At 30.7% G+C, this 22,604-nt stretch overlaps 11 protein-coding genes and 2 non-coding genes across 13 annotated transcripts; 9 read left to right on the top strand and 4 right to left on the bottom strand.

The window, feature by feature from the left end:
- Positions 1 to 415: 415 nt before the first annotated feature.
- On the bottom strand, positions 416 to 2,712 carry PPL_00101 (putative N2,N2-dimethylguanosine tRNA methyltransferase; the record flags this gene model as incomplete). Its single annotated transcript, XM_020571142.1, has 4 exons — positions 416 to 770; positions 835 to 1,232; positions 1,334 to 1,642; positions 1,723 to 2,712. The coding sequence occupies 4 exons, from the start codon at positions 2,710 to 2,712 to the stop codon at positions 416 to 418; spliced, it is 2,052 nt and encodes a 683-aa protein (XP_020438416.1).
- Positions 2,713 to 2,890: 178 nt separating this feature from the next.
- On the top strand, positions 2,891 to 4,806 carry PPL_00100 (uncharacterized protein; the record flags this gene model as incomplete). Its single annotated transcript, XM_020571141.1, has 4 exons — positions 2,891 to 2,973; positions 3,053 to 3,352; positions 3,430 to 4,123; positions 4,774 to 4,806. 4 exons carry the CDS (start codon positions 2,891 to 2,893, stop codon positions 4,804 to 4,806), a joined length of 1,110 nt encoding a protein of 369 aa, XP_020438415.1.
- Positions 4,807 to 4,879: 73 nt separating this feature from the next.
- PPL_00099 (uncharacterized protein) lies at positions 4,880 to 8,341 on the top strand (the record flags this gene model as incomplete). Its single annotated transcript, XM_020571140.1, has 9 exons — positions 4,880 to 4,987; positions 5,069 to 5,221; positions 5,319 to 6,221; positions 6,318 to 6,416; positions 6,488 to 6,603; positions 6,698 to 7,651; positions 7,730 to 7,844; positions 7,939 to 8,165; positions 8,233 to 8,341. 9 exons carry the CDS (start codon positions 4,880 to 4,882, stop codon positions 8,339 to 8,341), a joined length of 2,784 nt encoding a protein of 927 aa, XP_020438414.1.
- Positions 8,342 to 8,829: 488 nt separating this feature from the next.
- Positions 8,830 to 9,039, bottom strand: PPL_00098 (uncharacterized protein; the record flags this gene model as incomplete). Its single annotated transcript, XM_020571139.1, has 1 exon — positions 8,830 to 9,039. One exon carries the CDS (start codon positions 9,037 to 9,039, stop codon positions 8,830 to 8,832), a length of 210 nt encoding a protein of 69 aa, XP_020438413.1.
- A 794-nt stretch (positions 9,040 to 9,833) lies between these two features.
- PPL_00097 (uncharacterized protein) lies at positions 9,834 to 11,426 on the bottom strand (the record flags this gene model as incomplete). The annotated part of the gene is made up of 2 exons (XM_020571138.1): positions 9,834 to 10,067; positions 10,155 to 11,426. 2 exons carry the CDS (start codon positions 11,424 to 11,426, stop codon positions 9,834 to 9,836), a joined length of 1,506 nt encoding a protein of 501 aa, XP_020438412.1.
- A 479-nt stretch (positions 11,427 to 11,905) lies between these two features.
- Positions 11,906 to 11,978, top strand: PPL_00096. The gene has a single exon. It is a non-coding gene; the product is annotated as a tRNA-Asn (tRNA).
- Positions 11,979 to 12,392: 414 nt separating this feature from the next.
- PPL_00095 (uncharacterized protein) lies at positions 12,393 to 12,715 on the top strand (the record flags this gene model as incomplete). Its single annotated transcript, XM_020571137.1, has 2 exons — positions 12,393 to 12,426; positions 12,486 to 12,715. The coding sequence occupies 2 exons, from the start codon at positions 12,393 to 12,395 to the stop codon at positions 12,713 to 12,715; spliced, it is 264 nt and encodes an 87-aa protein (XP_020438411.1).
- Positions 12,716 to 13,365: 650 nt separating this feature from the next.
- Positions 13,366 to 15,518, top strand: PPL_00094 (uncharacterized protein; the record flags this gene model as incomplete). The annotated part of the gene is made up of 8 exons (XM_020571136.1): positions 13,366 to 13,411; positions 13,552 to 13,728; positions 13,818 to 13,890; positions 14,006 to 14,284; positions 14,392 to 14,540; positions 14,748 to 15,218; positions 15,346 to 15,384; positions 15,499 to 15,518. The coding sequence occupies 8 exons, from the start codon at positions 13,366 to 13,368 to the stop codon at positions 15,516 to 15,518; spliced, it is 1,254 nt and encodes a 417-aa protein (XP_020438410.1).
- Positions 15,519 to 16,465: 947 nt separating this feature from the next.
- Positions 16,466 to 16,612, top strand: PPL_00093 (uncharacterized protein; the record flags this gene model as incomplete). Its single annotated transcript, XM_020571135.1, has 1 exon — positions 16,466 to 16,612. The coding sequence occupies one exon, from the start codon at positions 16,466 to 16,468 to the stop codon at positions 16,610 to 16,612; it is 147 nt and encodes a 48-aa protein (XP_020438409.1).
- Positions 16,613 to 17,825: 1,213 nt separating this feature from the next.
- On the top strand, positions 17,826 to 19,175 carry PPL_00091 (uncharacterized protein; the record flags this gene model as incomplete). Its single annotated transcript, XM_020571134.1, has 4 exons — positions 17,826 to 17,910; positions 18,448 to 18,821; positions 18,880 to 19,130; positions 19,166 to 19,175. 4 exons carry the CDS (start codon positions 17,826 to 17,828, stop codon positions 19,173 to 19,175), a joined length of 720 nt encoding a protein of 239 aa, XP_020438408.1.
- Positions 18,075 to 18,147, bottom strand: PPL_00092. Its single transcript has one exon. It is a non-coding gene; the product is annotated as a tRNA-Met (tRNA).
- A 192-nt stretch (positions 19,176 to 19,367) lies between the features above and the next one.
- fut9 (glycosyltransferase) lies at positions 19,368 to 20,226 on the top strand (the record flags this gene model as incomplete). The annotated part of the gene is made up of 3 exons (XM_020571133.1): positions 19,368 to 19,467; positions 19,533 to 19,868; positions 19,949 to 20,226. The coding sequence occupies 3 exons, from the start codon at positions 19,368 to 19,370 to the stop codon at positions 20,224 to 20,226; spliced, it is 714 nt and encodes a 237-aa protein (XP_020438407.1).
- Positions 20,227 to 20,433: 207 nt separating this feature from the next.
- Positions 20,434 to 22,554, top strand: prpf3 (pre-mRNA processing factor 3 family protein; the record flags this gene model as incomplete). Its single annotated transcript, XM_020571132.1, has 1 exon — positions 20,434 to 22,554. One exon carries the CDS (start codon positions 20,434 to 20,436, stop codon positions 22,552 to 22,554), a length of 2,121 nt encoding a protein of 706 aa, XP_020438406.1.
- Between the last annotated feature and the right edge of the window lie 50 nt (positions 22,555 to 22,604).

Genomic DNA, 22,604 nt, shown 5'->3' with positions numbered 1-22,604 from the left:
TTTGGTGTTACAAATAACAATTGACTTGGGCTTGTTTCATTTGGGAAGCAGAGGGATTTGTTTTTATTCATTTCCAATTGCCCAATTGATTAAGATTTTTCTACTTCTTTGTAGTTTGTTTTACCTCCAGATGAAGAGTTTGATTCATTAGTTTAAGATAAAAAAAACTTTGAATCAGTTCTATTATTATTTCATCAGAGTTTCATCCTCAAAGGACAAATTGATTGATATTTTTAGAGTATCAGTGGATACTCCTCAAAAGAAGTGAGTTGTAGAAGACTTAGGATCTGATGTATCTAACCTCCATCTCTTATCAACTTTGTAACCAACTCAATCTCAACTTATTCTAAAAAATAAATAAATTTGTGTATAAACGGTCATAACTTTGATTTAGTTTAGTCTATTTTAGTTTGATTTAAACTTTATTTTCTTGTTCTGTTTGATTTAACTCTGTAGCAGTATTTTCTTTTTCTAATTCTTCTTTAGTTTTGTGAGAGTATCTACAATTTCCACCCTTTGTGCATTCACCCTTGTTTACCATTGAAGGACATTGAACATGACTGAAATCCTTTCTTGACTTTTTATCTTTGGTATATTTTCCTTGATTCATCTTTCTCTTTTGAGCAATTGTTACCATTTCATGGCTTTCAGCCGACTTTTTACCAGCTCTTGATCCAGGTCCCCAATTCTCCTTTGGATTAGGCAAGTATTTAGGTACCGATGGTGTCTCTCCATGTGCTTGTGGATGCATTGTAAAATCAATTTTATGACTATACGATCGTATTATTAATATTGTTAATAAAATGATATATATATTAAATTGATAAAACATACGTTGGTTCTTTTGAAAGAATGAAATGAGCTGGTGAAGTTGGTGATGTATTCTTTGGTGGGTTGGTTTTGGCATAGGTTCTCCAGATGTCCCACATGAAATCGAATGGTGCATTGGTTTTGATAACTGCCTGAACGTGACTAGATGAAACCTTGTAACCTGCATTCAAAAGTGCAGAACGAATGGTTGCTACTGGTGGTGTACTGGTGTGGAGTACAGAGGTGAAGTGATCGCTTCTAAAGTAGAATGGAACATCCGCTAACTCTTCGTAGGCCGATGTCAAAACACCAAACATTCTCTTGCAGGTGTTGAATGCATTTGGATGATCTTCAATATGTTTTAATCCTGCTTTACAAACTTCCTTATCATGAATCGGTCTATTCCAAAATGGTCCAGCAACCTAATTTAGTTTTAAAATTATTTGTTGTTAGAAATCTAATTATGCTCGTATCGATAACACTATTATTATTATTAAGATGATTGTACTGTGCTTCAACTTACTTGTAACAGTTTTGTACAATATTTACAATTGGTACTGTCAACAAACTTTGAGAGAATTGGTAGTTTATATTTGATGCTTCTACCTTCCTCTTCGATGATACCCAATGGTGCAATATTGTAACTTCCACAACCAACACAACTGTAGATATTAGCCAACTTTGAGAAACTTCTCTTGCACTCCAATGCAGAGGTATAGACTCTAACAAACACACGAATATAAAAGTCGATACTCAACGATAAAACTGGAACAATATGTCTCTTATATCTATTAGCATGTGTTTCGATTGTATGTAACAAAATTCTAATACCCTATATTAGATTAGCAAAGATTAGTTAGTTAGAATATTTATAGAATACTAGTAGTATTGATTGCTATTGATAACAATTACCATTTCATGACAGAAATCACCTTTCAATGGAACAGAAGAATATTTATGATAACATGCTTCTGGATGATTACCACAGAGCACAGCAGAGTCAGTAGCGGTGACACAGAGCAGTCCACCTTCGGCAACTGCTTGAACAGCTCCGTCGAGGAAGTTGGAGGGTGCTCCATAGGGATCGACATCGATCACATCGAATTGCTTGAGTGGATCACGATGTTGATACATGACCATGGTGGCATCACCGAGGTTTGGCACCAAGAGGTTGGCATCGACTCCATTGAGGTCACGGTTTTTCTCGATCGATTTGACAGCGGCCTCTTCAATGTCGTTCGAGAGAATCTGTTCGACACCTTCGATCTCCTTGGCGTAACGAATCGAACGCAATCCAGTGGCAGACAAAGCCTCGAGGATTCTAATCTTCTTGGGCGGTTTCTTCTTGTCTGCCAACTCTTTATTACGTTGTTCAATGAACAGTTTGATCATCATAATCGATAGATCTCTATTGAATTCCTGTACTGGATTGTAGAATACTTCATTCTTACTGTTATATTGAATGGTTGTAGTATTCTCTTTAATTGAAACAATAGTTGATTCAGTACCATTATTATTGTTATTTTCATTTTCAACTTTCATTGCATCTACTTCTGGAGTTGAGGTTGTTGCTGTTGTAGTTGTTGTTGTATCCATTTCTTGATCACCAATAATATTTTTATATAAATTCTTTAAACTTTTAAAATAGCTACTATTATTATTATTATTATTATCTGTTTTAATAGATTTATTACTTGTTGAATAGGAATGATATAAAGAATGGTTACCTTGACTACCTCTAATTATAAAGTTATTGATATTATTATTATTATTATTTCTAATAATATTTTGATTAACTTTTTGTTGTTGAAGTTGACGACAATTGTAATTTATTAAATTGATTGTATTTGATGTATTAGTAGGTGTTATCTGTATCTGTATCTTTCTTATAAGATGTATCATTCGTCGTTTTTTTTTGAACAACGACCAATTTTTTTTTTAAACTTGTTTGCCGATTCAAAAAAATTTGAATTCAAATTTATTTTTGTTAAATTTATAAAAAAGGATTATGAAATGATTGATTAAAAAAGAAAGACAGTAATTAATTAAAGATACATATGTATATATATTCTCTATAAAAATGAGTAATTTAGAAGAACATTTAAATAAAGGAAAACATTTATATGAAGAACTTAATGATATATTTAGAAAATATCCAAATATGTAATATTTTTTTTATTTTTTTTTTAACAACAATGATATTTAATCAATTTTATTAATGATAATATAATCTTAAAAAAAGTAATGAATTAGGATTAATTGTATCAACAAAAGAATATGAACAGAACAAAGAAGATGTAAAATCAAATTCAAAATCATTTGTTGTTGTAGATACCAATTTGGGTGTAACCTATCAATCGGTGACACCTTTATATCACTACTGTTTCAAAACACTCAATCAACTGATGGAACAACACTCTCTAAAGATAATCGATGACATTTTCTTTAGAAATCTAGATCCAATCATTGTACAATCTGTTCTTAACCTAACAAGAACATTATTAATGATAAATGCAGAGAATTTAACATCATTAAATTTAAGGTATATAAATCAAACTACTTACTTTATTATTATTATATTTTTATTAATAATATATACTTTTTAACAAACAAAAAAAGAAAGAGATTCATACAAAATGGAATGTTAAGTCATGAAATGGAAATTAAATTTTTGAATTTGGTGTTTACAAAACATCCAAAGAGTGGGGAAGCTTGGTGTCACAGACGTTGGGTGTTGACAGATTCACCCTGTTGGAGTGCATTGAATTTAGAGTCAGAGATTGCGGTGTGTAGACGCGTTGCTGAGATCTATCCAAAGAATTACTATGCGTGGTGTCACAGAATGTGGTGTTTGAATACACAGTTGTCGATGGCCAACCTGCTCGCTGACTTGAAGAGAATGGATCAGTGGGCACTACGCAACGTCTCTGACTACTGCGGATTCCATCATCGCTTCGAACTACTGAGACAAGTCTATCGATTGGCAGCGGAAGGTAGATGCGATTGGCAGTCGGTCATTGACTTGTGGTCACGTGAATTCTACATGATCGATTCGCTCATCAAGAAGTATCCTGGACACGAAACACTTTGGTCACACAAGCGAATGTGTACTACCTCTTGGTTGGTCGATATCATCGGTAACGATAGTTCACGTAACCATCTACAACAATGTCAACTGGTCAACGCTCAACTCCAATTGCCAACGATGGAACAGCAACTGTTTTACTGTAAATCGATACACGACGATAAGGAATCATCGTACTACACTGAACAATCTACTTTTGCCATTCGTTATTCTTATTGGATCATTCAAGTAAGTAATAATAGATAAATATTTAATTGATTGGTACTCTTACTAACTAATTTTACTAAAACACAGTTAAAACTCAAACAGTTTTCAGATAGAAAAGGTAAAGAATATTATATATCGAATGAGCTGATGGAGGAGTGTTTGAGTTTGATAAAGAAAGACAATTCATTCCCTCCTTTGAAGTATTTGAAATCAAAAGCTGGACAAATACAGAGTTGACCGATAAGTAATTTTTAAATAAATCAACTTTAACGGGTGTTACACATCAAATTCTTTTATTTCATGAGATATATAATGGAATTGGGTGATGAGGAGTCTTGACCAATTATATCAGACATTGAAGTAAGAATAACAAATAACTGGTTGCTACAGTTATTTAAACTGATCAGTTTAATAAAAGAAAGAAAGATTTTAGTTAAAAATAAGAAGAAAAGAAAATTAATTTGATTTTTCATAGGTTTTTAAAAATATTTTTTGTCAATTGGGACTTCTGTGTGATAAAATTTTTTTTGGATATTATTAATTTGGAGATAACCAACTTCATAATACAATCAATCGAATTGCAATACCGGCATTAAACCAACAATCATAATATAATGAATGGTTGTTTGTTTCAAATTGTTGTTGTTTGTTGATCTACTTTATTATTATAGAGAGATATATTTATAGAACATCATACAAAATAGATATAGAAAATAAACTTAAATTAGATATCATCCCAAAATATAATATTATATAATAATCATAATAATAATAATAATGGATTTCTTTCGAATATTTTCAAAGGATAGTAATAGTACAACTTCAACAAGTTCAATACCTAATAAAATAAATAGTAGTGATCTCAATGATCATATAAGATTGGTTGTATGTATAGATGAGAATAATGTTTGTTGTTCAAAAGTTTATAGACTTATTTTATTTTCTATCGATTTTTCAAAATAAAAGGCATATCAGAATTCATGTAGTATATTGTTTGATACTTTACAGATCGATGCAATCAAGTTGAATCAAGGAAAGACTACAGCCAGTGGTGGTACTACTCCTACTACCACACCGCATTCCAATGGTACTGCACACAAATCACCTGCCAAACCAAGGGTAATCTATATATTATATCTATATTTAAAAAAAAAAAATAGACAATTTCAGAAACTATTTATAGATATATTAATAATAATAATAATAATGATTATAGGGTAAAGTAGAGATGTTGAAAGAAATGATGTTTGGTACAGTGCCTTTGAATATACAGGGAACAACAACAAAGATTCATTATCTTCCTGATAGTAACCAGATGCTTTTGACAAAGTTATTCACTTTGAACCTTACAAAAGATGAACCGACAACTACTTCAAACAGTGCACCACAATCACCTGTAGTTAATAATGCTACATCGCAACAAAAGCAAACAACAACACCAACAACAACTACTACTACATCATCAACAACAAGCTCAACAACGACTTCAGCGAAAGAAGAACAACAACAAAGTGGAATGACACTTTCATCATCAGATTTACCAAGTTACAGCAATGGCAGTGGCAGTAGCAATAATGTCACCGGTGAGAATAAGAGTAATTCAACTACTCTACTACCTTCATCACCTTCAAAGACAACAGATCACATACCATCATCAACAAAGTCAGCGACACTCACCACCTCAATGCCATCTACATCGAATATCGGAGGTGGTGGTGGTGGTGGTAGTGGTGGAATAACTGGTAGTAATACGTTGAATAACAGTACAGGTAGCAGTAATAATATCAACAACAACAACAACAACAACAATATTAATAATAATAGAGCTAGATCATCATCGACATTGGGACGTACGAACAGACCGATGATGATGATGTCGAGTGCACCCAAAGTCAAAAAAGTGACACTGGCACTCTGTGTCATATTCGGACCAAAGAATCTAGACGATCTAACAAACACACCACTGCAAAACCAGCAGAGTGCACAGATGCAACAGATATCGAAATTCCATCAGTTCATCATCACCCACTTTGTACTGATCGACATGCGACTACAACCGATGATCAAACTTTTAAAGAATCAATTATATTCGAAATTTACAACACAAACACATGGATCTGTAAGTTTAATCATTCATTTCATTAATTAATTAGTTTTTACAATTACTAATAATAATAATAATAATAATAATCAATTCTTATCTATATTATGATAGATGTCAGCCTATGGAATGTCAGAAGTTAATCAAATTTATAAAGAGATTGAAAAGTTTAGAAATTATATTAATGATTTATATAGTGTACCCAGATTAGAAGTAAATATAAATATCTGTTAACAGATATATATTATAGGTTTGATTAATATTGTTTTTATTTTTCTATTTAGAAACCACTTTGGATAGATACAATAGTTTTTCCAAGTACTAAAAGACAGACCTATAAGATATTGTTAGAGTTACTTAGAGAGTTGATACCATCTTTTAATACACCCAAATCAAGATAGTAAGTTCAAATTGATTATTCAATTTCATTGTTGCAAAAAGGAGGTTGTAACCTAACATATTTATTCATTTACTTTTATTTTATTTTTTTTTAGTTTCCTTTCAAATTTGATAACAACAGTATTATCTTATAATTTGACGTGGATGAGTAATATGCTATCGACAGACAGCTCTACGAGTTATAGATGTTCCTCTGAAAAGTGTAATAGTTTTATCAGTTTTGAGAATCAGTTTCTAAATCAAATCTCAGAGATCTATGGATACACAGGTTGTCTGAATCCCAGATGTTGTGAGAGCAGTAAAAACAACCGATCTCACTACCGTATGGTGAAATCAATCGTAATAGGTGCACCCGATATCTCAAAGAAACTACTACAGATCATCAGTTACTTTTGGCGGTCTTTCGAGCTGATATTGAATCGTCACATGCTTGACTATCGTTCTAATCTCTACGATCAAGATGAACTACACCGTAGTTTCACTCTCCCAACTGAGGCCAGTAGTAGTAGTAGTGGAAACCTGTCTACATCACCTGCATCTCCAACCAGAACTCCACACAATAATCAACATCAATATCCAACAACACCAAACAGTCATCATCATCAAAATGGAAATGGAGTACAACAACACCATCGTCCCACTGTTATGTCAACACCAAATAAACAAACAACTTCAACAACCACAACCACCAGTATTACTACACCTAGTAAGTCGATGTCACCTCCATCATCAACATCGACAGCAGACACCAATCATTTCCAATTTGGTTCCGATGATCCTAGTTTACCGAGTTACTATCATGACCTTTCAAGATCACTCTTGGGATCACACACCAACAAGTACGTCAGTGACATGGCGTTGTTGGCCGTTCCAAAGTATGACTTTTTCACCAAGATGATCGACGACCTCAGACTGTGGAACGATAACAATCCATTCCCATCGCATCTAAAAGAATCTATTTGTATCGTTGCCGATGTTTCAAAGAATACATGTGATGCCATTTTAGTTAGTAGAGATCATATTATGAGTGATACAAATCCTATTGTTGTGTAAATATTACAAAAAAATTAACTTTTTTAGCCCATGATAATCCAATTAACTTTTTTTTTTTTTTTTTTTTTATCTAGAAATGGAGTTGCATATCCAGATGTAAAGATTTTGAAAGGAGTACACTCTGAATATATTAATCATGTATTAACTACATTGGTTTCATTTTGGCAGATTGGAATGCATCCAGAAACTGTATGTTCATTTTTTTTTAGATTAATTCTATGATATATATATATTGATTGTTTGCTAATTATTACTTTCATTCTATTTATAATTATAATAATAGTGTATAATTTATTTAGAGGATAAACTTAGAGAATTATTTATGAAATCTTTGACCTATTATGAAACCATTAGACTCTATTCATCTGCAGGTCGACCCATACCACCAACTATCAGCCAACTTTCAACGGGAGTATCGACACCTTCAACTTCGACCTTTACCACACCGTTGGCCACTCCATCTACTTCACCTCATTCTTCTGTGCCAAGTTATAATGCATTAAGATTACAGTATGTTTTATTTATTATATTGTTATTTAAAGTAAAATTATTAACCTATTAATTATTATATATATAGGATGACAGGTGATCAAATATTAATTGAAGGAATCTATACTTATTTGATGAGTTGCCATCCAAAGACTTTACCTAATGAGAAATCAGCAAATAATACATTAAATGATTAGAACGATTAGCTAAATCATATCATCTTTCGATACTAATCAACAAAAAAACAATACATTCATCTTGCTCAAATAAAAAAAACATATAAACTTCGTAGATCTTTTCAATCAAAAGAGATATGAAACTATTATATTAAATTATATTATAAAATAAACAAACTGTAAAATTAGTTTGTTTTAAAAGTATTTTATTAAGTAAATTGTAAAAATAGAAACATAATATTAATTATTTCTTATTCTTTGGTTTTTATAATTGGTTGATTGATTTGATTGATTTATTTTGTTGATTTTAAAAATGAATTGTAAATGATTCTAAATTTAAGTTGAAGTTCTAATATAATTATAGCTATACTAGTTTAAACAATTGTTTTAAAAATTAAAGTAACATCATTTGATAATAATCCTGTGAGTATTACAAAAGTTGTTTGATGTAAAAGTGAAATTGTATTGTTGTTTGACTATCTATGAATAAGTAAGTTAACTAGTTGATTTTAAAATTGAACTATATCGGTAGAGTTTTGATTGTTATTGTTGGCCACAGACTTTTCAAACTTGACAGAGTTTGAAGATCCTAATGTTGCACTGCTACATTGAAGTGTTTTTCTTTTAAAAGAAAATTTATTGAATAAATTATATGCATATTCTAGAGATGGTATTAGATCAGGTAAAGCATGATCGAAATAATCTGGTGCACAAGACATTGTTACCAATATAAAAAAATAATATATAAATTATTTTATGTGAAATTAATATTTATTTATCTATTGTTTGTTGTTAAATATAAATATTATATAAATGTATTTGATTGATTGTTTATTTTGTTATTAAAAAGTATTCTAGTATTATTATGTTGAAGAAGTTTATTAAATAAAATTTATTTTTTTATTGCAATTTTTTCTTAGAAGTATTATTTTGATTTTGTTTGTTGTTATAAAAATTCTTGAGAAATAAAAAATATAACAACCATAAAAGTTAAATAGTTGTACAATGTAAAGAAAATAATTCTAAATTTGGAGATTTCACACGAGATTCAACTTAAAACAGCTTCACAAATTGATTCAATGTTGAAATCCGTTGTAAACAAAAACATTTAAAATTTTTAATAAAAAAAAATAAAAAATAATTCAAATTATCACTTTTTTTGGGCGGTTAATTAAATCTTTTGTTAATACCTCGACATATTCAACGTTTATGTGTATTAATTTAATTTAATTTTTTAATTTTAACCTTTAGCATTTTATTCTTAAATTAAAAAATTAAATATGTGGATCCGCACAATGATCTTCAAATTCATTTCTTTAATAGTCAATAGGTTATTTCGATTAAAAGTCAAATGAATATTATGTTTTTGTATTTTCAAATTTGAATCGAGAATATCAGATGATAAAAAGATCAATTAAAATTATTGGATCTATTCTTGTTTGATCATTCAACGATCGTTGTTAACCAACATAGATTGATATCATTTTATTGTTTATGATTTCCGACGATCGTTCTAATTGGTTAGGAAATCTATATATGAATGATCTGGCTCTTCGAAATCTTCAAACAGAATTATATTATCATTAATGTTATTATTGATTGTTGCGTTCGTTTGTGATAATGACAATGTAAAAATACCCTCCAATTTAAATAGTTTAAGATTCAAATTATCGATAATAGATTTCCTCTTATGTAAATTCAATTTCTTAAATTCCAACGTTGATATTCCTATAAGTTTGGTTTTTAACTATAAATAATTTAACAAATATACATATATATATTATTAGTTGATTTATAAACACGCTATAAAATGATTATTAAAGTCAGAACCTACTTGATTCGATAATAAAACAGACAGACTTCCAGTACCATCAGATATTTTTAGAATGATTTCCTTTTCTATTCCATCATTTGTGTCGCTTGTCGCTGCAGTAACAATAGCTCTAGTCTTAAATGGTCCAACCTTTGATGAGTCATTCGATTCTATTCGTTTCTTAAAGTCTACTATATACATAAATATTGGTTTCTCTTCTGTTTGTTTTTCTTCTTGTTGTTGTCTCTGTTCTTCTTCTTTCTTTATTATTGATTGTTGTTGTGATAATGCAGGTAGTTTATGTCTAATAGGTGATAGTAGTGGTGATATTGGTTTAATAAATAGGTTGTTGTTGTTGTTTACTTTTGATTTGGATGTATTACTATCTATATCTAAATCCATAGAATGATGATCATCATGTATACTATCTATATCTAAATCCATTTTAACAGACGATGTATCTCCACTTTCATCCAGAAATATATCTGATTCATATCCCAAATCTATATGTTGTTTCTTTCTATCAACCTGTTCAAAGTCAACATCATCATCGTCATCAAATACACTGTGTTCATCTTTAGGTGTATCATTTCTATTATTATTATTATTGCTATTGCTATTGTTATTGTTATTCATATTATTATTTTTACTATTTATATTTAAAGGTAACATTTTCTTTGGTGCAGCATTTGGTATATTTTTGGTTGAAGTATTTGAAATAGTTTGTGAAGTTAATGGTGTAGATAAAGTTGTTGGTGTTGTAGTTGGTGATAATATATTGTTTCTATTGTTGGACGAGTTTGAAGTTGTATGTAGTGTGTTTGTTGTTGTTGTCGGTGTCGTTGCTGATGTTGTTGTTGTTGTTATTGTTGATGATTTTGATGATTTTGTTGCATCTGCAGATGTAACTAGTTCTTTAACACTACCTCCAAGTAGTTTAACATTGTTCTCATTGAATAAAAGGATACCTCTGCGTATAGGAACATCTTTAAGTAGCAGTTTGCAACCTGGAGAGAGTTGTGGTGACATTGTTGGTATGAAGTGATGTTCAATGGCATGAAGAGTGTGCACACCATCGGTCAGCACAAATTTGAGAGTTCTCCATTCTGAGCGATCGACTCCATCACGTGTTTCGAACGGTTCCGATATATTCTTGACCTGTTGCATCTGTAGCAAATAGATACCTCGCAGTATCATAAGATTCGATGACTGTTGCTTTTGATTACGAGTTGCCATCACATCGTTGTAAAGTTGATCACTGAGTGCCGCCACACCAACTCTACATAAATCCATATACAACAATTGTTTGTATACTTCATCCAATAGATAGTCTTTACTATTGGCTATGTTGGTAGTATGATTTTTTGTTGACCTGTTAAATCGTTCACTACAGTCGACTATGAATTGTAGACACCTTTTGAACCAATCCGATCTGATGTGAATACCAAAGTTATCTTGCAGATGCTTTCTCCATTCTTCTGACAGATCGAAAGGTATCATCAGAGAATGATCCATAATAAACAAAAAATTTATGAAAACTAATTAAAAGATATTGCTGATGAATTCATTTGTTGAAGGTTAATTTTCACAGAATTCATTTTTTACATTTCTTAGTATTTTGATCCAGGAAGTGTTATAAGTAAGTAAGATAAAACTAAAAAATGAAAAGATTTTTCGATTTAAATTAAATCATTAAATCAGAAATAATAAAAATTGAATTAAAATATTTTAACGAATAAAAATCGAAAATAAAAAATCCATATTATATTAAAGCTTCTGTGGCTCAGTAGGCAGAGCATTCGGCTGTTAACCGAATGGTCGTTGGTTCGATCCCAACCAGGAGCGAAATAATTTAAATACATAAGTCCGGATGCGGGTAAATTTCAAATATTGTGTAACAAGATAGATTTATCTAGAATAAATCAGAGTATTGTATATAATACAATCAAAGAAAGGACACTGAGAGTTCAGATTAATAATTGTCTTTATTTAATGTATTGAATATTAGTTATACATACCTTGAGAGTTCAGATTAATAATTGTGACTCTCAAGGTTTCGTGTGAATTGTTTATATAGTTCGCTATTCTGATTTAGACCAATAAAGGAGTGTCTAAATCTACTAGGGAAGTAAAATAACCAACTATGCTATGGAGCCTTTGATTACTATAAGCAACGTGGTACTAAAGGTTTGATCACTTTCAGATAATAATTTATGTGTTAAAACAAAACTTTTTCTAATGTATAACTAATATAAAACGATGAAATCAATCAAATTCACTCCACTAACTGATGGTAAGTTCCAACTATCTCTACCACCAACCAAATTTGACTACATATCTTAATTTGTCGAGCAGTTATGCACAGATTCAATCTGAACTCTATTCTTGAATCCTTAGAGCTTTCATGTGGTCAACGATTCGATTGGACTATGGAAGATGCTTATTGGTTGGTAAGAAGAAAGGACAACATCACTACTCTCGCTTCACTTGTCTTTGATCAAATCTGGAAATTCTATTGTAAATCCTATTTTGGTGTACTCCTCTCCACGAAAACAACCTACTATCTAACGAATCTATTATAAATTAATATATACTGCACCTATAAGTAATGAAATTTATTACAGTACCAAACTTAAAGATCAGTTTATATCTTTTATATTTTTAATTTATTAAAGTTAAATAATATATTTACAATAAGAACCTTTATTAAAACTCAAGTTTATCATTTATTTAATAATAAATAAATATAAGTTAATAATATTTATAGTAAAATTATTATAATAATAATCAAAATAGCAATCAATACTAACTTTTTATTTATTTTAGTAATTAAAAACCTCTTAAAAAAGTACAAAACAAACTCTCATTAACCTCTTGGTTTTTGGATCCAACTATGCCATTCTAAGTTGGAATCGACTTACTCAATCTCTCAATTGGTGGACATGACTTTATGGAACTGATTTTAAGTCTGATAGTTTCATTCAAAGAAAAAAAAAAAAAAAATTTGAACTTATTTAAAAGTTTTTGTATTTAAATTAATCATTTTATAATTAATTAGTTACTTCAAACTATTTTCTTTTAATTGTAATAAGATAGTTTTAGATCAAGATAAAAGTTAAAGTATTGAAATAATCAAATCAAAACTCAGATTTATAAAGATCTTAATTTATAGATTTTTAAATTTACAAAATCTCTCAACTAAATAATTTTTAAAGGAAAGATTACCAATAACATGATCTTGTTTCTTGGTTTTATAAGTTGTATTGTAATTAGATATAGTATTAAATTAGTTATTCTTTAGTTATTATATAGAACCTTTTTTTATTGTTAATCACCCCCTTTTAAAACTATTTTTTATTTTTTTTCAAAACATCTAGAGTAGCAATTTATAAATAATAATCATTTAAATTAATAATAGAATTTAAGATAAATGATGCGACAGTAGAATTAGAGTACAAGATTCCAGTTGTAGATGAAGTATTCAATAGTTTGAGAGGATGTAAATATTTTAGCATCGGAGATGTAGTCAAAGGTTACTTTCATGTGAAGATGGATTTAGAGTCAAGGAAATATACAGCATTCAGGACCCGTAAAGGTATTTACTGGTATTTGCGTATGGCTATGGGTTTGAATGGAGCACCAGCAAGATTCGCAGAGTTTATCGAAGAATTTTAGTGATATAAGTAAAAGATTATTTCGATGATCTCATCAGTGGCGATGTGACGTTAGAAGAGAATGTAGTTAGAGTAATCAGAATGTTAATTAGATCTAGAGAGAGAGACAAATATATTTAAGTAGAAAGAAGTTAAAGTTATTAGATTAGAGATAGAAATATTAGGTTGAACAATAAGAGAGAATATCATTAATAGTAGTAGTAAGAAGACAGAGATATTGGATAGAATGGAGTATCCAACAACACCAAAACAAGTACAGCGAACTTTGGGATTTTTTAATTATTATCGAAAGTTTGTTGACAAGTTTGTTGAAAAGACCAAACACGCAGAAGAACTTAGAGTTTTCAAGACAGATTTCGAAATAAATGACGAAGCAAAGATTCGATTTATTGCGAAAAGAGTTGAAAAATACAGTAGATCTAATGTTGCCAGATCCAACAAAGGAGTACTTTGTTTATACAGATGCAAGCGACATCGGTATAAGCGTGGTGATCTGTCAGAAAGATGAGAAAGGAGTGTTGAAACCGGTATTGTTCAGTGGAAGGCGGTTGAAACCAGGAGATTAAGAACAGTTATAAGTCAAGTAAGGATGTGGAATTGGTAAAGCTACGTCACAAGGAATCATGGAGAGAAAGTAAAGGGTTAATTTTTATTTTGGATAAGAGTTTCAATAAAAGATTACTTTTGGTAGATGAAAAGCATATTAAAGAAGTAATAACGGAAGCTCATGGAAGTACTTACTGTGGTCATGGAGATACATTAAGAACGTGGGTTAGGTTGAAGTCGAATTAGTATGCTCGAAATCTATATGAAAAGATGAAGGATTACTGTGAGCATTGCGTGGAATGTCAACAGAATCGAGTGGAATTGAAAAGGAAGGTTAACATACAACCGTTGGGGTTACCAAAGAGCGTTAATGGTTATGATTATGTTTTGGTAGTGGTGGATCGATTTTCGAAATATACAACTATCATTCCAACTACAAAGGAAATCACAGCATTGGGTACAGCAAAGTTAATTCATCAACATGTGTTCTCATTGATTGGATTGCCGTTATCAATTGTAAGCGATCGTGATACTCGCTTTACAAGTGAAGTGTGGTTAGAACTCTTTAAGAAGGTAGGATCAAAATTGAGAATGTCCGTACCGAGACATTCGCAATCAGATGGCCAGAGTGAGCGCACGAACAGGAGAATCAGATCTATGCTCAGGAAGCTATCGTTGGAGTTCAAAGACAAGTGGGATGAAGAGATTAAGAATATTCAATTCGCGACCAATTCAACTTATAATTCAACATTCAAACTATCACCTTTCGAAGTAGTGCTGGGATACATTCCTGTATATCCAATTAACATGTTTAGAAACAATAATACATCGAATAGAGAATGGATCAGAGAGATGGTCAAAGACAGTTTGTTGGATAAACAATTAGATATGTTGGAAGATTACAAATTTTTTTGAAAATGAAACAGCAAAAATCTGAGAAACAGGACAGAGGTATCAAATCATCAGACATTTATTCATTTATTTTTAGAAAGTAACAAATATATTGGAGTATAGATCTTTGAAAATGATTAGTATTTATAAAAAAATTGAGACATTTAAATTTTTAAAAAAAAATAAAAAAAATAACAAACAAAAATTATTTGTGCAATATTTCTGAAGTAATAAAATACTTTTTGTTTTTATAGATTTAAATTTTTTTTCTTAAAAATCAAATAATAGGATTAAGATATACATAGTTTATGATTATTTGATTCAAATTGTTTCATAAAGATTCATAGGGTTTTGGCAATAACCAGGTTTCATTTCATATCACCACTATTAGCATTATTTAAGAGCTCTATTGAGTTTAGAATGAATGGCATCTAGTATATATTTATCTCATGAATACCCAAGAATTTTAAAAAAACATTCAGGTCCTGACTGGTTTGTTTATAAATCAAATTTAGTTAAGCATTCATTTGAAGTAAAAACTTATTAAGTGTTTTAGTTTATTGATGACAAGTGAGATGTCTTGTACAGTTGTGGAATATATTAGTTAAACAAAATTATTTATTAGAAGATCTATATCATACTCTAAAATTTCCAAAAAATCTGGGAATCTAGAGCTAAAGATAGTTTGTCTATGTATCTGGTTCCATATTAAATTACATCGAGTAAAGATTGAATTTGAATCTACCACTTTCAACTTAATGATAGAATATTAGTTGTTCTATAATCGGGAACTCCTTTAAAGAATAAACTTTCTTTAAACTATACTCTCCTTGTTTTATTTTCGTTTCATCTGTTAATATTACTTTTTCTAAAAAAAACTATAACTTTGTTTTGTAAAATCAGATAAAAACCTTTACAATATGAATATGAAGAAGAGTCTAAAAAGTTTTTGTTTTTATTTCTGAAGTAATTTTAATCCTTTATTATTCTTCTAATAATGTTATTGATTTATCTTTTTAAAAAATGTATTGATATCCTTTTTGTTTTTCAATGATGTAATAAAAAAATTTAAAATTAAATTTTAAATATAATTGTAATCTTTTAAATATATACTCTAAAGATAGTATTTGTACTGAGTTAGTTTTTGCTTAGTTTTTCTTTAGTCTTGAAACTGTTGAAAATTAGAATTGTATTTTAAACCAATAACTTCTTTTGCCAGAAATGGCAGAACCAAATGAACAATCAACTGATACAACTACAACTACAACAACAACAACTACAACGAATAACGAATCAACAGCATCAATGGATCCAACCATCACCACAAATGATCTAAGGATGAGTGATCTTGAAAATAATAATGAATAACAATCAAAGTCAATCAACTACCACTTTATTTCCTTATGATACTCCTACCAATGCTCGCCCGGATTCATTCCCAACTGATTTATTTATATCTAGCCTCACAGCATCTAAGCTCCCGATCTCTTCTACCATCGTTCCAGGTTAACCGGAAAGTAAACTACTCTGCTCTACAGCCAAAATCTGAGAAACAGGTCAGAGGTATCAATATTATCTGACAGATATACATTGTTATAGAAAGTAAGAAATATTTCTAAGATAGATCTTTGTAAATGATTAATATTAAAAAAAAATTGAAACATTTTAAAAAAAATTAAAAAAAATAAAAGGGTTAGAACGTAAATTGTTTAATAAACTTACCAGTACTGGAGCAATGACTTCTTTGTGAGGAATCAATTTTAGAATAGAGTTTAGAGTAAAAATCCCAAAAAGCATCTGATCTCATCGATGGTATTGGCTCGAGCTGAGATTTTTTTTTTTTTTTTTTTTTTTTTGCAAAAAAGATTTGTTGACTCATGATCAGTCAACAAATTGCAGGTATTGATATTAACCTGCTAGTTCGTGTTTTATATTATATTTACATTCTCACACAGGCCGTGAGAAATATAGCCAATAAAATGTTATTATTATTATTATTATTATTATTATTATTATTATTATTATTATTATTATTATTATTATTATTATTATTAATATTATTATTATTATTATTATTATTATTATTATTATAAATTATTAATTAATAAGTTGAGTAGTATTAGGATAGAATAGATCTAACAGTAGTTGCGTGTTGATGAACAACAGTATAAAGTGGTGGCACGTAGTTGGAAGGATTAAGATTCCAATCAGATTTAAATTTACGCGTTAATGCAGAGCAATCGACAGTGACTCCTTGGGAGATTGAATTAGCGATCGTGAAGTTAAGCTTGTGGTAATTGGCATCGATTAATTTGGTGTAATGGGTGACTGCTCTCTTGACGGTATTTTCCAGCTTGTAATGGGTACCATCACCAAACATTTCACAGGACAGCGCCTGCCATAACGAATGTACGATAGCAGCAGTAAGGTGGGTGAAGTGGACAGTAGTACAAATAGGACCGTCGAACTTGATGCACGAGTGCTTCCAATTACGAAGTCTATAGTTACAGTACTTGTGGTATATACTTTTGATAAAGGAAAGGAACTGCTGTGAGACTACAATCCTGCATTTGAAGAAGAAATGTTCATGTGGGTTGCAGAGTTCAGTGAAGGTGTCACCACAGAACTCACAGACATGACCAGTGCGCTTGTGGTTGATGGGGAAGGTGTGAGAGTACAGCCGGAATATGCTGTTACGTAGCATAGGCGCTTTGACCTTGGAAGAAAGTTGTCTAGAGAATCCATTGTAACAAAGAGAATACGTACTCCTGGTCTTATTTTTGTTGTTCCAAACTAGTACCGCATGCAGGGGTTATTTTAATTTAAGAGCTATCAAGTGTGAGGATTGAACTCACGACCTTAGGATTATGAGACCTACGCTCTGCCAGCTGAGCTAACCTGATTTCATGTTTAATTTAATTATAATTATTAATTTTATTTTTTAATTTTTTATATATATAATCATTTTACAAATTTGATGTGATTAGCTCGAACTAAATTAATTTTGACCAAAAATTAATCGATTTTTTTATTATCAACACCTTAGTATTAAATTTAGATGTAAGAATTTAATATTAAATTCTTTTAATTTAAACACACACTTTAAATAGCTGAAAATGATCAATGAATTTATAAATCATGAATTTTTAATAAAATAAAAATATATATAATGTTAAGAAGGAAATATTTATTATTATTTATAGCATTTATATCTCTTTTTATATTTTTAAATTCAATTTTTCTTAAATCAAGGATCACTGCTGAGCATGATATCAATCAAGATTTAGAAATAGAAGTCAATAGTTTGGAAAAAGAAAATAATCTTAAACCATCTTTTAATAAAGAGATTCCAAACAATAAAAAACTAAAATTTCCAATTCAAAATCAAACTAAAACAGCTTATTACAAAAGATATAAAGATGTAGAAACAAATGTTGAAATTGTCAAACTATACATTCAAGAGACAAATGTTCAATGGACTTGGGATCGTCCCGAGAAAAAGAAATGTCATTTCACCAATAAACGGGACTATATAAAACAACCTATTTTATTTGTTTCAGATTCAAATGATAACAATGTAAGTTTCAATTTATTCTTTAATTGTCGTTAAGAAAATAAAATAACAAATTTATTAGGACAATGATTGCGAAATTCAATGTCCTGGTAAATCAATGTCAGAAAGAGAGTCTTATACAGATGGGAGCATATTTCAAACAGGGAAAGGAAATTGTGTAAAATCAGTACATTTCTCAATGGAAAATGACCATGTAAAGAGAGCATACGATGTAGTAGCAGGAATATTTTTGGACTCTGATGTACCACTTCCAATGTTTGGTTGGGACCAATATACCTATGCCGAAAAACCATCACCAAAAGTATTACTATTGTAATTTTATTGTATTAATTTATATATTAATAAAGTGCTAAATAGGATAATAGAACTCAAGGATTGATTGCAGCTTTTATTTCAAATTGCGGACCTAAAAAGAGATTGGATTGGTTGAAAAGGTTGGACAACGCAGGTGTCAAGGTAGACTCCTACGGTCGTTGTGAAAATAACAAACTAGTTGAAAAGAAACATGGATTGTATTCATCTAACCTATTTGAAGAAAAGAACTTGGTAATGAAATCCTATAAATTTGTATTGGCATTTGAAAATTCCAATTCAAATGACTATGTTACAGAGAAACTATTTGGTGCATTATCTGTTGGAACAATACCATGTATGTATTGAAGATTTTTTTTTTTCTTTTAGTTTACTAATAGAATTGAATATTTGAAATATTAGTGTATGATGGTGCACCAAATGCAAAGAAATTTGCACCTGATAATAATTCAGTTATTTTCACAGAAGACTACGGTACACCCGAGAAATTGGCAGAATATCTCTTGTATTTAGATAGGAATGATGATGAATATCAAAAGTATTTCGAGTGGAAGAAAAAAGGACCAACAAAAGATTGGACTGCAATGGTAGATATAGCTAGAATAGGTGCTAGATGTCGTGTTTGCTATAGATTAGCTGATATGCATCGAAAAGATGTTGGTATGGTTTTTGGTGATAGTGATCATCGTGCTAAATATATAAGAGTACCTAATGATTGGGATCCGTCAAAAGGAATTGGTATGTAGTGAAGTTAACAAAAAAAACAATAACATTGGCAGTATAATACGATGTGTATGTAATCTAATTATGTTGTAAAGTTGTTTATATAAGACATAGAGGAACATTTTGGTTTTATTCGGTTCCGATTCCCTATGGTACAAATGCTAAAGAATTTCAAAGAATTATTGAAACGACTATTCCTTGTCCACATTGTCCAAATGAAAAAGGTGAATTTTATGAAGCCTATGAATACTGGACAAGATCACAGATTCTACATGAGAAAATAGATTCACCATTGGAGATTACACTCACTCAAGAGATGGAGATAGAAGTTGTCTTTATTGATATGAACTTTTATTTTACAAATCACAAATAATAAAAAAATAAAATAAACAATAATAGATAATTAATAAATAATAATTTTAAAAGATATATTCAAATCTAGATTCATTCTTGAAATTACACAAATCGATTGTATTTTTTTTTAGTAAAAATAAAAAAAATTTAAAAGTTAACTTTATTTTATTTGATATCATTCTTTTTTTTTTTCATTTGTTTCTTTTATTCAAAAGAAATTAGTAAGATGAGTCATAGGAATGGATCTAATTCATCAATGGATGAAGTAGATAGATCATCTGGAAAAAGAAAGAGTGATCTTGGTTCAAACAATGGAAGATCAAGTCGTGATAGAGATGATAATGACGTAGATGATAGAAAGAGACAAAGAAAAGATAGAGATAGAGATTATGATAGAGACTATAGAGATAGAGACTATAGAGATAGAGACAGAGATAGAGACTATAGAGAAAGAGAAAGAGATCACAGAGATAAGGAAAGAGATAGAGATAGGGATAGAGAAAGAGATAGAGATAGATATAGAGAAAAAGAATATGATAGAAGAGATAGAGATAGGTACTATAGAGATGAAAGAGATAGAGATAGAGATAGAGACAGAGATAGAGATAGAGATTATTCAAATAATAAGAGATCAAGCTCTGAAAGAACTAATAATGATAGTATTAGAACAAGTAAAGAAAGAGATGATAGTATTGCAATTAATAATAATAATAGTAATAATAATAATAACCATGGGGAATCAGTTAAATTACAAGAACAACAGAATATAGTTGAAGCAAATAGCAATGGCAATAATAATGGTAATGTTGTTGCTGCAACCTCAACCTCATCCACTTCAGTAGCAGATAGAATAGCTCAAGCAAAGGCGAGAATTGCTGCAAGAAAAACAGAATTGAAACAAGATGAACAACTTAGTAGTACAATCAAAAACAATAATCAAATATATGTATCACCAAATGTAGCCTCACCAATAATACAACAAGAATCACCAACACCATCTACTACAACAACTACACCAACTACCTCAGCAATCAATGAAAACGTATCAGAAGAACAACAACAACAACAAGCAGATGAAGATGAACCAGCCAGTTTGTTCTTTGATCCAAGATTAACAAAGGGACCAAAGAAGAAAAAGACACTCGATGCATTCACCTTTGTAAAACCAGGTAAATTCACAAAGAAAGCAGAGCAGATGAGAATCAAACAGCTACAAGAAGAGATTAGCAAGAGAGAGTTGATTTCATCGACAATCTTTGATCTAAAGCCAACATTCAAACTCGACGAAGTTCCAAACATTGAATGGTGGGACAAAGATCTATTAATAGAAACCGAAAGAGCCAAATTGGGTTCGACTAATGCCACTCCACAGCCAAATTCACCTTTGTCATCAACAACAGATACATCATCAGCATCATCATCAACTATGGATACAAGTGAAGATTCAAACACAGCTAATTTGGCTAAAGACGATATCTATAGCATTTTGACAGGTGACAATTTAGAACAGATGTTGGATCATGAGGATTGGAGTTATATTGAACATCCAGTTCAGATACCAGCGCCAGCAGAGAATGGTCCACCTCCAGTACTTCACATTATCCCACCACCTAAAGAAAGAAAGAGAATGAGACGTTTGCGAAGACAAGAACTCTTCAATGAGAGACAGGAACGTATCCTAGATGGACGTGAAGCACCACCAACCAACAAGGTCAAACTCAGCAACTTGATGCGTGTACTCACTACCCAAGCTGTGTTGGATCCAACTCAGATTGCTGCCACTGTACAAGCACAAGTGGAAGAGCGTCTACAATCACACACAATGCGTAACCACGAGCGCCGTCTCACACACGAACAACGAAAGGAAAAGAAACAACAAAAACTGATTGTCGACAACTCTCGAGAGATGAAATGCTCACTCTTCAAGATCAACGATCTCTCACATCCATTGCATCGTGCCACCATCAGCAAGTTTGCACGTCAGTCACTCTCGACAGGCTGTGCTATTCTGAACAGCAACTTTTGTTTGATCGTTGTGGAAGCTGGAAACAAGTCGATGAAGAAATTCAAAAAACTACTGACCAAGAGAATCAAGTGGGACGAACCACCTCCCGTCACCAAAGAACAAACCGAAGAAGATTCATCCACCATTCCGAAACCAAAAGATCCAAATCAACCAAACACATGTCAACTCATTTGGGAAGGTCCTATCGAGAAAGCAAATTTCAAGAAATTCGAACAACATATAACCCAAACCGAATCACAAGCCAGAAAACTGCTACAAGAACATAACATTCCACAGTATTGGGAAATGGCAAAAAATTATATTAGTTCGCAATACTCGTAAATCAAATAAAAATATTAACTTTTTTGTTATATATATAATTTGTTTTGTTA

Source organism: Heterostelium album (assembly GCF_000004825.1).
Source record: "Heterostelium album PN500 unplaced genomic scaffold PPL_scaffold1, whole genome shotgun sequence".
Classification (NCBI taxonomy): Eukaryota; Evosea; class Eumycetozoa; order Acytosteliales; family Acytosteliaceae; genus Heterostelium; species Heterostelium album.
This window is presented reverse-complemented; position numbering and strand designations above follow the sequence as displayed.